The sequence below is a fragment of the Talpa europaea genome, assembly GCF_964194135.1.
Source record: "Talpa europaea genome assembly, chromosome: 1".
Lineage (NCBI taxonomy): Eukaryota > Metazoa > Chordata > Mammalia > Eulipotyphla > Talpidae > Talpa > Talpa europaea.
The window spans coordinates 157,969,736-157,982,835 of record NC_140073.1 but is presented as its reverse complement, the minus strand read 5'-3'; the positions used below and the strand labels follow the sequence as shown (position 1 = coordinate 157,982,835).

At 68.6% G+C, this 13,100-nt stretch overlaps 1 protein-coding gene across 1 annotated transcript in view; it reads left to right on the top strand.

The window, feature by feature from the left end:
- Positions 1 to 6,975: 6,975 nt before the first annotated feature.
- HDAC4 (histone deacetylase 4) overlaps positions 6,976 to 13,100 on the top strand; it is a gene marked incomplete at both ends in the record, with an annotated part of 57,348 nt that continues 51,223 nt past the window's right edge. The window contains 2 exons of the mRNA XM_084228203.1: positions 6,976 to 7,039; positions 7,854 to 7,925. Of these exons, the coding sequence (XP_084084329.1) occupies positions 6,976 to 7,039; positions 7,854 to 7,925 (136 nt within the window). The remainder of the gene's footprint in view (positions 7,040 to 7,853; positions 7,926 to 13,100) is intronic.

The window sequence follows — 13,100 nt, the reverse complement described above, 5'->3', positions numbered from 1 at the left end:
GTTTGGCTGTCCTTGCTTAGTGGATTGTTTCCATCTATCATTTGTAATTTTCAATTTTCACTGTAAACTTGTCTTCAGCAAGAGAGTTATTTCCCTCTTTCTTTGCCTCCCCCCTTCCTGTCTCTCTGCCTCCTTTCCTTGGGTGTCTCATCTGCCTTGGATTGTGGATGTAACCCTAGAAAGTCATTTTTCTTTGCTTTCCTGGGCTTCAAGTCTTCCATGTTCTGTACTAACTCAGCCCAATTTGTACACCTGGGATTCCAGAACTGTTCAAGCGAAGTGACTCTGGAGGCCACCCCCACTGGGCACAGGCTTAGGGCTCAGCTTCCTGTGAGACTCTTCCCAGCAGCCGCCTTGCTTGGGGGGAGGGGGAGCTGCCCCGCTCCCTTTCAAAGGCCAGTTAACCTTATAGAGCCCTGTCCTTATGCAAGCTCGGGGTCCAGCTCTCTGCCCAGGACAAGTTCACGGCCACCTCTCCTGCCACCCTGGCCTGGTTCTGTGATCTGGCCCCAATACTGGCACCCGGTCTCAGTGCCCATGGCAGGGTGTATATCCCTTCTCGTAACTGGGGTCTTTTTCTTCTGAGCTCAACTCTGTATCTAAAATTGGGGTGGGGTTTGATTCTGTCTTACAGCCGCCATTTCTGTAGGTCTGCAGCACAGGTGCCGGGGCCTGTAGCCAGGACTCACCTCATATGTGGCCAGGTCTGCTCTGGACTTCAGCAGATCTGTGTTTCCCATGGGTCCTTGCCTCAGGTGTCCTCGTGCCTTGCAAGCCTCAAGCTGTGCCACTGTTGTTTCCAGGTGTCCTCTCCACAGGCTGCCCTTCTATGGCTGTCGGTATTTTGATGCTGGGTTACTCTTAGCCCCGGCAGGGCTAAGGTTTTGGGCATAATCTGTCAACACAGGTGTAAAGCCAAAGACACCAGTTGTTGATTGAGAAGGGCTGCTTATTAGGGTGTAATTCGGATTTTCATTGTGACATTGTGGCAATTCTACTCCTTGTTGCAAACTGACAGAATGGGGGACCCTCTGGGGGCCAGGAGCCGGTGCAGTAATCTGCTCCAGACGCGGCCTTGTCGTAGGAGGGCCTGGAGGTGTGTCGTCAGCAAAAGGCAGCAGTGAATCCGAGACGCCGTGTCCTGTCTGCTCCCTCTCTGCCCTGGGGAAGAGCGAGGGCCTTGCCCGAAGCAAGAGCGGCCGGATTGCCCCTGAGCCGCAGGGAGAGTCGGCCTTGCGTCCTGTGAGCAGAGGGGAGGAAAATGCTTTCATTTCACTTTTTATCTTAACTTTAAATCCCTCATTACAAGGCGTATGAGACAAGGGCGGGAGGCTGAGGCTCTGGACATATCTGTCCTTGGACCTGTGACGCTGCCTACATTTAGGAAGCGTGTTTTTTCACGTCCTGGCTCCTTGACCACGGCAGGCGTTCCTCAGTGTCCGAGGACCACATCTGTCGGGGAGGAGGGCAGGGAGGGCGCCCTCCACAGAGCTCTCTGAGGCCAGCGCTCCCTCGCTGGCTGCCCACTCCTTTCAGCCCATGGTCTTCCTCTCACTCTCTGAGGGAACTGGGCCCCTCCCACCCGTTTCCCAAACGGGGACGATGAGGCCCCGTCCGGCAACTCCTGTAAGGGCCAGGCCCGGACTCTCGGGCCCACAGCCTGTCACGGACGTCGGCGTCACACAGCAAGTCACTTCTCCTGGCGGCAGCTCTATTTTTAGAAGATTAAAATAGCACAGGAGCCGCTCAGTCACCCTGTTTTAGGAGCTGAAGTTTGTCTCGCATAGAATCAGTCACCAAGGACGTCGTGACCCGCTTTCGTCGTCTGGACATGGGGGGAGTTGGGGTCCACAGGTGGCGTACCCATCCCCCCACCCAGCTGGCTGAGCAGGCCGGGCCCCGTGGCCAGCAACGCCGATGCGTGACCTTGAGCACGCTGGCACCTGCCGAGGCCACGGCTGCTGGAGGCCAGTCCGGGTGGCCCTGCTCCGGCGGGGACGTCTGTGCGCAGGGGCCGAGGCACTCCCGGAGGCCGGGCACGGGTGGTGTGGGGGTGACATCTCGGCGGGGGCACATCCTGCTGTGCAGGGCGAGGGGGACGCGGCTGCAGAGAGGCGCCAGCTGGCAGGACAGGTCCCCGCACTCACCTGGGGGTGCTCCTGGCCCGGGTCTCGCTGGCGTCTGGGACGCCACCGCCGGGCCTCTTCCCTGGCCCTGCGGGCACAGCTGGGGAGACGGACCAGCCTTTCAGGGGCCTTGAGACCCTCCGAGACGCCGCTGCGGGGAGCGGCTGGCAGAGGGCCGCCGGCCGGGAGGGCACAAGGACGGCCAGGCCGGGGAGACCCGCGAGGCGGAGTCAGGTCGGCTCACACCTGGAGCCAGACGCGGCCCTGCCGGCTGGGTGTTTCCCTGAGGAGGTTTCCAGACCGTGACGGGAGTGGCGGCGCGGAGGGGCTCACGGCCACGGCCTGCTCGGGCCGTTTCCCGGAACACGCGGTGTCAGCGACCCCCTCCTGCCCGCAGGCAGACCCCGTCCTTCCCTCGACTTCCCACCTGCCTAAGTGGGTCTGCCTGGCAGCAGCCCCTGCTGCTCCGGCCCAGAATCGAGGCGCACCCCGGTGGGCCGCCCCTCCCAGCTCCCCGGTGGCCGACCGCTGCCTGGCGTGGCCCCGACGTAGCCTCTGGCTCTGTCCCTGCTGCCGCTCTCCCTTTTGGCCCTTCCCTGCCATGTGGCGGCTGAAATGAGCCTTTAAAGCTGGAGCCGGAGTGTAAGCCTTGGGGAGTCGGGGGGAGCCGAGCCCCGCCCGCCCCGCCCCGCCCCGCCGCTTCTGCCCGGAGCAGCGCACTCGGTGCCCCAAAGGCCCCCCGAGCTGCCCAAAGGCCCCCTTCCTGAGCTGCACTCTGACCCCTCAGCCCGCAGGAGAGCCGGCTGCGTCCTCCCCTGACCTGGCCTCCCGCGTAGGGCGTCTGTGTTCCCCGTCTCCGGCCCTGCCCGCGGGGTCGGTGTGGGGATTCCTGTGCTGCTGCTGGGCCCCGGAACCATGACGGTCACGCCTTAGCTGCTTCAGGGGAGTCTGCGGGAGGAGCGAGTGGCCGACGGAATGGGCAGTGTGACGGGCCCTTGGCTGGGCCTGGTGGTCGCCCGCATGTCTCTGCAGCAGCCTCGGGGGCTGCAGGACGCGCGAGGTGTGAGTGAGGCGGTGCCTTCCCAGCGAGAGTTCTGGCCTGCGCCGTGGCGCGTGCTCTGGTTCAGTCCAGACCCTACCACCGCCACCCCCGGCCCCGGGCGCTCGTGCTGCCCCGCGGTGGGGCGCGCAGGTGGACCTCAGCCCCCTGACCCTTGAGCTGGCGGAGCCCTGTGAGAGCAGGAGGCTCCCTGGGCCTTCCTGCCCGGCGCCGCACCGAGCGGGCCCTGCGGTGGGGGGCGCTTGTGCAGGCCCAGCGGCGCGGGATGGCTGGCCCAGCCGCACTGTGCTCCATGCGCGGGGCCTCTTGGTCCAGCCGGTGTGGCCATGGGGTTAGATGCGGGCGGCGGCGGCGCTGGAGCTGAGCGTCAGGCCCGTCTCTGCTCTTAGCACCTCCTGAGCGTGTCCCTGTGAAATTCCAAGCACGTGGGGAAAAAGAGAGACTCATTCACGGTGTGACTGCCCCCCCCTTTTCAAACATCCCTCGCCGCTGCTCCTCCGCCTTTCGTTTCCCGAGGATCTAGGCCACTGCCGCCAGCGCCCCGCTACGGACCGTCCCGACCCCTCCACAGCTCCCCGCAACTCCACGCCCCGGCTGCCGCAGGTCAGGGTGCACACAGGGCTGGTCCCAAGGGGCCCCCAGCTCCTCGTCCTGCTGCCCGCCCGGGGGGCAGGGCCTCCCAGAGGCTCTGACACGTCCTCGCGCGCTTGCGGGGAGCCGGGAGCGGAGCTCAGGCCAGGCTGCCTCAGGGACTCGCCTTGGCATTTTAAAAGCCGGCCTGACTTTCCTGAAGGAGAAAATATTATTCTTCAGAAAACAAGGGTGTCCTTCCTCTTCCGCGCGCTCGCGGCACACAGAGGCGGCGCTGGGCACGCCAGGACTCGGCCCTCACCTCGTTAAAGTTTAATTCTCATCAGTGGACAGACACGGCTTCATCGTGGACTGGGGCGCGAGCCAGTGTGCACGCGGAGTGGGTGGGGGCCGGGCTGGGCTGGAGCCGCCCAGAGGCGCCCGCTGGGTGGGCGCTGCTGTGGGTGCTGGTATCTGCACCCTGGGACACTGGCAGCGGCAGCCACAGGCAGGAAGCTTGGGGGGAGGCCTGGGGGCTGAGTCTGGGACCCTCGTCCCTCCTTGAGGGGTGAGGCGGGGCTGTTGTGTGGCCTGCTGAACCCCGCTCACCTGCGAGCTGGCCCTGAGGCTCCTGAGCCCCCTTTAAATGCTGCTGCCCAACGGGGTCTGGTATCCACTGCTGGGTATAGCAGGGCTGGACTCCCGCGACCCCGGCAGGTGCGGCCCGAGTCTGTGGCACCTCACCATGTGGGGGGCTACACACCACCATGCCCTGCACTGGCCCCCAAAGGTGGGGCGTGCAGACCCTTCAGCAGACTGGGCTGGACCTCCCACCCGCCCCCCCCCCCCCCAGAGCTCACACCCCTGCCTGCGGTGCTGGCCATGGCCTTAGGCATCCTCTTCTCGCACTGTCCACTAACCACAGGCCCCACTGCGAACACCCCGCTGGGGTGGCTGCTCCCAGCTGGGGGCCCTGAAGGCAGGAGGTGGCCGCTCAGCAGTCCCCTCCGACGCGCCTCAGCACTGTGCGGGTCTGGGGAGTGGAGCCTGCCCAGCTGGGCGCGGCCTCCCGAGGACAGGGCACAGTTGTCAGCAGGAGCAGCCTGACCTGGGCGTGGCCCGGCCACCCGTGGGGACACCCACACCCTGGTCCCCGCGGGCTTCTCTGGCCAGCGCTTGCAGACTGTGCCTCGGGGCGGAACTCGGGGGCTGGACTCGGAGCCAGCGGCCATCCTGTGTCACGCGTGGACTGGGGCGCAGCCCTTGCTTCCCTGCGCGGGAGCTGTTGTCTGGCCTGGGGTTGGGTCTGGGTGTCGCTGCGAGCATCGCCCGGCTGGGCGCTGGCCTTGGAAGAGGAGGCGCGGGGGCTGCACCCAAGGGTGTCGTCTCGGGCTCGCTGCCTCCCGCGTCCCGAGGCTCCCCTTTGGCGGGTTTCATGTCTCCGCTGGCGGAATCACTACGATCGCAGCTAACGCGTCCTGGCTTCCCAGCCTGGGAGTGGTGTGGGCTCAGGCTGGACACCAGGGCCGCGGCCGTCTGGGCTCCTGGTTGGGTCCTCCCGGGGAGGGGGCGGCCCCCAGCGGCCACGGGCCCTGGGTGAGGCAGTCGCGCTTACTCTGTGGGCACGCGTGGGCTCCCAGCGCCACTCCTGTGTGCCCCGCCTTTCAGCAGAGGCAGAGCGCGGGACCACGGCGCCTCTGTCTTTTCCTGGCAGCGGGCCATGGGCCGGGCGCCACGCCACGCAGCATCCCCCGGGGAGCGACTCCTCCCGAGCGGCGGGGTGGGGGCCTGCGTGGGGTCCCGTGCTCCCGGCCCACTGCCCTGTGCCTCCTGGGCTCCACCCCGTGGCCCGTCGCTGCTCGTGGGGAGAGTGAGACCTGGGCGGGGTGTGCCAGGCCTCCCTCCGTCACTCTGGGGCCACCCGAGGCGCTTCTCTATGGTGAGATTCGGCTGCTCCTGGGCGCGAGGTCGCTCCGAGCCTGGGTCTCTGTCTGAGTCGGGCCCTGCCCGTGTGCCCAGGGCTGGTCTGGCGCCCTCTGTGCCGCGCCTGTTCATGCGTGCCGCCTGCCCTCGCCGCCCTGTCGCCTGCCCTCTCTGACGGCACCGGCGTGTCTTGGCTCCTGGACGGCGCCCCTTAGGGAAGGCGGCGTTGGGCCTGGGAGCGACGCGCCGGGCCGAGGGGCCGAGGGGGCTGCTGGCGGCTCCGCCGGCCCGGACAGCCCTGGGGCCACGGCGTGGCGAGCAGGCGGCCCCGGCGGCCGTGTGGGGCAGCTCCCGTGGCTCGGAGCTTGGGCGCGGTCGTCTGCGCCGTAGTCTCGGGGCCGCCGCTCCCGGGGCTGCCGGTGGCGGGCGCGCGGTTCGGGCGTCCCCGCCCAAGCACAGGCCGTGTCCCTCCTGCCCCGAGGGGGCGCGGCTCCTGGTGTGCGGCTGGTGCCACGTGCAGTCCATTTCTGCCCTGGCCCCATCCAGTCCCGGAGTTTCCCGGGTGAGCCGAGACCCAGCCGAGCCGTCATGGCCTCCAGATACCCGCGGGGCTCGGCCCAGCCCCAAGGCGCCGAGGCGGCTGCTCTGAGACGCGCCCGTCGGTGTGGGTGCAGGGAGGGAGCGGTTGTGAGCGTGGCTTTGGAGTGACAAGACCTTGGGCTCGGTGGTGCCCAGTCCAGGGCCCAGAGCAGTGTCCGGATGGGCTGGGGGCGGCCCTGCCCTGCCGGGGGGCCGGCTTCCTCCCTTAAACGGGGCTGGCCGGCTGCGCGCTCCTGGCTGCTGGGGCTCTGGGGCTTTCACTCGGGCGGACGCTTGGGGGACACGGGGGAGGTGACTGTGGGGGACAGTTCTCGGGGAGTGGATAAGCGACGCCCCAACTGTGCGGCCTTGCCGGCGCTGTCCCGGTCCTGCCGTGGGAGTGGCCGCTGGGGGCTGCCCCAGGCCTGTGGTGCTCCGACCTGCCTGTACTTCCTGCGTGTCTCTCAGAGATGAATGTCTCATCTCGGTGTGCGAGAACCCGGGAAGATGGGGCGCCGTGTCTCCCGCGCCCGAGGCCCTGTCCAGGGGGCTGTGGCGGGCAGCTCAGTGGCCTCCCGTGCGCGCCGGGCCCTCCGGAGTGCCTGGGGGAAGCAGCGGGCGCCTGCCTGTGCCTGATGGCTGCTTCCCCGCGAAACTGTGGCCACCGGGCTTTGCTCACTCTGGCACCTGACCCCACCGTGTCTGGGTCTTCTCGGCATGGCCTCGCGCTGCCCGCCCCCTGCGGTGCTCGCTGAGCCAGCATCCCTGTGCGTGGGCAATCGTGGGGCGGCTCTGCCCGCCCCTCCCCGGCGCCCGCGGGGCTCCCTGGCTGTGCTTGTCCTCGACTTGGGCACCTGCGGTGGCCCATGGCTCCCCACGTGGCCTGGCGTTCGTTGGCGTCACAGCTTCTGCCAAAGGGGCCCGGGCCGCCCTCGGCACGACCCGCTTCTCCCCAAGCTAGTGGAGCCGGTGCCACCTCCACGCGGGACCTCGCAGCCTGCCGGGCTGACTCTGCGGGAGCAGCACGAGCCCCGCCCGCCGCCCGCGTGCTCTTCCTCCCCGGGCCCCTCTGGGCTGCTGGGGTGGTCCTGGGCAGGCTCCAGCATCTGCAGGGGGAGGGGGGCCCCACAGTCTAAAGACAGGTCGGGAGGGAGAGGCTCTCCCTCGCCAGCGCCTGCCCAGCGTTCCCTAGACGTGGGCGTGTGTCCTGGTTCCCGAGGCGGCCAGCGCAGGCCCGCGGCCGTCTGGGCCTTGGGGCTGCTGGGCTCTTGGGCGGCGGGGGCGGGGGCGGGTCTGTGCTGCTGTTTCTGTTATCTGAGTGCATGTGGGCCCAGAAAAGCTGCGATAACCCCGTGGGGATAGCCAAGAGCCTTGGGCCGAGTCCCGGCGCCCAGGGTGGGGCTGCCGTGCGCCAGGCCGCCTCGCTTCCTCTCAAGGGCCCTGCGTGCTGCGGTGCCTCCCCACGCGCCCGTGGCTGGTCCAGGCCGTCCTCCTGAGAGCAGGACGGACGCCGCCCCCCGGGAGCCGCCGCCCGCCAGGCCCGAGTGTTTGCTGGGGACCCGGTCTCTGAAGCCGATGCTCTCTCTGTCCTGCAGATGGACTGTCTGGCCGAGACCAGCCCGTGGAGCTGCTGAGCCCTGCCCGCGTGACCCACATGCCCGGCTCGGGTAAGTCCGTGCTCGGCGGCTTGCGTGGTGAGGGGTGGGCGGGCCCAGGGCCCGGAGGGCCCAGCACTCCCTGATCCCGCAGGGCTATGTCTTGGGGTGAAAAGGTGCGGGCCAGAGGCGCCCCCTGGGCCCTTTTAGCCCCAGCTCCAGGGGTGTCTCCTCCCGTTTTGGGGGTCAATGGGGTCTCACCCAGGGCACAGCATGGGGCCACGTGGCAGAAGTGCTGCTTGTGCAGGCTTTCTGTGGGTAAACCGAGTCCCCAACACCGTCTCCAGGGGGCCCACTCTCCCTGGCCCGTCCGTGGCCAAGGACATCAGTGTGACCCTCAGTCTCGGGCTCCACCCAACGCCCCTCGTGGTGCAGACCTACGAGGTGTGGGTGCGCCCCCTCCTCGTGCTGTAGGACTCCCCCGCTGTGGCCTCTGACTCCACCTCAGAGTGGGGGTGCTCCTCCCTGCAGGCCAGTTCCAAGGATGAACTCGAGGCTCCAGGCGGCAGGGGCTCTGCAGCGGCCTTTGGTGGGCAGCCCTGCCGGCCCCTCCTGGACCCGCCCCCCAGGCCGCTCTGTGCCCCTCCGTGGGCCACCGGGGCTGGGAGGCCCCCACCTTCCTGCCGTGCGCTGGCCACGCTGCTGTCCCCACCCACCCACTCCGACGAGGAGGCCGCCCGCCCCAGAAGCGGCTCCTCCCCACGGCCAGCGTCTCTCCGAGCCCCGCCACACTCCCGTCCCTCCGCCCATGGCTAGGCAGGCACCTCTGGACCCTGCGCCCCGGGCGGGCGGGCATCAGTGCCGCAAACCCCGTCTCTGCGCCCAGCTTGCAGCCCACAGTGACGTCCAGCCTGTGTTCCCCAGGCTGCTGGCGTGGCCGAGAATGGGGTGGATGTGCCCTTCCAGGCGCCTGCAGGGTGGGTGCCCAGGGCCTCAGGCTTCGGGACAGACCCTGGGTTCCGGGCTGGGGCAGAGGGGACGCCTCCTGGCCAGCCCCCTCCCTCCCCACCACGGCCCGTGCTGAGGCCGCAGCTCCTGTGTGTCCTCCGCAGGCCGTGCCTGGAGGGGCCGCCCTCCCGTCCCTTGGAGATGGCGTGAGATGCCCAGTGGCCAGGACCTTTGGTCAGGGCGGCCCCCGTGCCGCTCCCTCTTCCTCGGGCAGAGCGCCTGACCCGAGAGGCCACGCATGGGCAGGTGCCCGCGAGACGGGGGCCCTGTGATCTCTTGGTAGCCAGAGCCCACCGGGCAGAAGGACAGCACTGCCGGGGGTGCATCCGCTTGGGCTTGGTGGCTGTGCCCTCCTGGAGGGGCAGCGAAGCCCCGGGGAGCTGCGGGGCAAGAGGCACGCTCTTTCGGCCGCTCCCACCCGGGTGTCGCGCCGCGGAGAAGTGTCAGCCGCATGAGGGCTGTCAGTTGCACGAGGGCTGAAGTTCAAAGTGAAGACTCGGAGGCCATGCTTTATGCCGTGGGCGAGACTCGATTTCTGAGGCGTTTGCCCGTCCCGCTGCCCGTTGCTCGGTCCGCAGCCGCGCAGTCCCCGCGCTCAGCCGCCGTGGGCAGGGGAGTGCCCCGCCGCCCACTCCTCACCCCTCGCCTCCGGCCCTTCCTCGTGCCCCTGGCCCTGGCTCCCGGGATGCCGCGGGCCTGCCCGCCCCTCCAGGCGCTTCGGGCGCCTTCTCATGCCGTCTGGACGGAGCCCCCAGCTGGGGCATGAGGTCACCGGTCAGAAAGTCCAGGCCGTGGACAGGAGCAGCCCGCGCCGCCCGTCTTGAGGCCTAGGGCCCCCGCGGACCGCTCTCTCTGACGGCCGCAGAGTCTTGTCGTGCCAGATGGGAACGGTCACCCTTGGCCCCCCAGGCCGGGCAGGCTCTGAGTGTGGCTAGTGTTGGCACCCCCGCTGGCTAGCGCCCCCTTCTCTGTTGGCGGAGCGGGTGTGACGTCGTCTGCTGGGACTCGTCCTCACCGGTGCCCGGTCCTGTGCATGGTGCCGCAGCTGGGGCGGGGCGGGGCGGGGCGGGCGGCCTGGGCACAGGCCCGGGTCACCAGGAGGGGCGACTGTCGGGCCCACCTGGGGCCGTGAGCTTGGATAACGGGGAGTGTTTTGTGTCTGGGTCAGTGTCGCTTCTTTTTAAGCACTAGACCTTTTCCCGCGTCTTCAAAGGTGGGGGCAGCAGGGGGGTGCAGCTGGACGTGGGCGCCAGCACGGCAGGGGCGCTCCCGCTGATGGGGTGCCGGGGTGAGGGCAAAGCTCAGGGGATGGCGGGTGCCGGCAGGGCGCTCCTCCCCAGCACCCACTGGTGCCAGGGGGCGTGCCCAGGGCTGCCCTCGGTCACCCACTCACTCCTGCCAGCCTTAGCCGCTCTGGCAGAGGGGGGTCCTCGGAGGCACAGTGGCTTCCCAAGCTCACCAGCCTGTCCACTCGGGGGCAAGGACCTACTTCTGTGTGGGGGCGTGTCGGGAAGAAGTGGCCGCTTCGGGGAACGTTGTGCACCTCCGGCCTCAAGGACAGGGCGCGGCCCTGAGCGGCATCTCCGGGGTTCTCAGGCGCAGAGGCTGCCGTCTCCCCGTGCACGCGCCGCCCTGCAGCCAGTGGCTTTCTCTGCAAGGATCTATGCCAGAGCCGGACTTTTTAAAAGAAAACACTGGAATCCTGCAGGAACCGGAGAACTTACCCAAGCCGATAGAAAGTGAGGTCTGGCTGGGGCCGCAGGACGCACGTACCTCTCGGCCGCCCGCGTGGGGCCCGAGCTGCTGGGCACCCCTAAGTCCTGGCGCAGGTGCCAGCTGGGCCAGCGGGGCCTGCGCTTCCCGCCCAGGCCTGCTTTGCTGTTGGGCTGGTGTGGGGGAGGAAATGCACAGCCAGCGGGCGCCAGACGCAGGGACGGCGCGTCAGCGCACCCTGGCTGGCCCGGGAATGCGCCTGGCCCTCCTGTGTGTTTCCATGTGAACCTGGCATTTCTGGGCTGGGGCGGGGGTGGGTGCAAGGCGGGATCGCAGTCGCCTCTGGGCCGCTCCTGCATGGTGCCCCGCGGCTGGCGGGAGGCCGTCCGTGTCTGCTCGAAATCGAGAGGAAGTGGACGTCTGGGGCGTGAAGGCATCGTGGGAAGAGACGTCCACAGCTGGAGCGGCTCAGTTTAAAGGAGTGTTGAGTTTCCCGCTCCCCTCCTGGGGGCTGGCTTGGGGTCTGTGGCTTGCGCCCCATCCCCCTGGCCCGCAGGAGGGCGACGGCTGCGGCAGCCTCCTGTGCCCCGGCCTAGCAGCTCTGCGCTCCTCTCCTGGGCCACCCTGCCCTCCGCGGGCCCCGCACCTGTCGCCGTGAGTCCATCCGTCAGACACGGGGCTCTTCGCTGGGGTTTGGGGCTTGAAGTCGGAAAGCGCGGGCTCCCCTGGAGTGGGGCCTCGCCCCTGCCCGCAGCCCTCTCTGGGCCGTGGCGCCGGCCTGGCTGTGCCTGGGTGCGCGGGAGTCTCCGGTGCCCTCCACACCCGCCCGGGGTCGCCACGAGAGCGGCTCTTGCCGCTGCCGCCCGTGTTGACCCTGGCTGACGGCAGCTACCGGGGCGGCTCTGTGCCCACCCCACCTGTCCCATCCGCTCTCTGTTCCGCGCCCCCTGTGTGGTCCTCCCGGCACAGCAGCCGGTGCCCCGCAGGACTGGCCTGTCGCCTGCTCAGCGTCTGCTCGGGGTCGGCCCTGGCCAGCTGGTGTTTCGACCTCAGGCTGTGGCCGGCTCCTCCCATCCCGGCTCTTGGCTCTGGCGCTGCCAGTGGCGCAGGAGGACACTGTTGCTTTACTTCCTGCCCAGCCCCACTTCTGCGCCTATTCTCGGGCAGGCATGTGCTGAGCCTCAGGCGCTTGCCTCGGGCTCCCTGCGGGCGCTGCTCTGCGGCGCCCCGGCCTCTGCTGGCCCCTCGACGGCTCTGGCCTCTCGGGCACCTGGCAGGGATGCCATGTCCACCTGCACGGCTGCTCCCGGGCCTGGCGCCTGCGCGGGCGGCTGCGCACGCACCCTCCCACCCCTCTCAGCTGTCTGAGTTTGTGAGTTGTGGGGTTATTTTTGGTTCAAGGAAATAAAGTGCCCACGCTGCCACTTCCGGATCCAGTCTCCTGACGCGGCCCCGGCGCCTCCGAGACGCGAGAATGTTGGGCTCTGGGCTCCTCGGTTCTTACCCCATGCTTTGGCTTGTTTCTCCACGTGTAGAGGATTTAAGCCGTGTCAGGTCGCACGGTCGGTCCCGGAGGCCCGTCCGCGGGCAGCACGCGCGGCGTGGACAGGCGCGCCCTGCAGCTGCCAGCGTGGTCTGCAGGCTCCACCACCCTGCAGATCGCCCAGGACCCTGCTGGGTAGACAGCGTCGGGGGCCGCCTCCAGCCCTCGGCAGCGAGAGCCTGTCCTCCAGGCCAGGGCGAGGCACGGCCCCACATGCGCACAGATCCTGCCGCTGCCGCGTCCTCCGGGTCAGGCGCTGGGGCATCTTGTGGTGGTGGAGGACGAGGTGGGTAGACCCTGCGCCCCGCAGCGCTTGTGCCTGCTGAGACTCGGATGCGCGTGAGGGGGCTCAGAGGGCGCCTCTTCTTGGGAGCACCGCGGTGAGCAGGTGGCAGCGCTGCCGAGTCCTGGCCTCTGTGTCTGCCGGTGGAGCCTGGCCAGCCGCCTGCGCCTAACGCGGCCCCAGGCGCAGCCTTCTGGACGCTGGTGGGAGGCTACGTCGCCCCGGGAGTGACAGGGCAGGGTGAGGCGAGGGCCAAACCGCGGAGCATGGCCCTGGGGCACATTCCCCACCGGAGCAGGGGGTGTGCCGGGCTCGGGTGCGTGGAGCCAGCGTCTGGGGAAGCACGGGGCGTGGTCCTGCTCTCGGAGGCGGCGTTCAGGTCGCCGCGACGGGCGCAGGCGTGGTCCGCGTGTCCTGCGTGCGGGGCGGGGCCGGAGCAGGCATCTCGGCCCAGACCCACGCGCGCCGCGGACACAGTGTGCGCACACGCCGAGGGGCTGCCTGGCTGTTTAAGCAAATTAGGGTTAAGCGTGTAAAAATGTGCTTAAGACGGAGTCTGGAGCGGCCGGGGCAGGCCATGCCGTGGTGAGCGGGTTGGGGGCTTGGCTATCGTGCTGGGGGTTCAGTGCACGCCCCCAAGTTGCCTCCTGAGGGCTGCACCCCTCTTCTTGGCCCGTGGGGGCTTCTGATACTCCAGTGA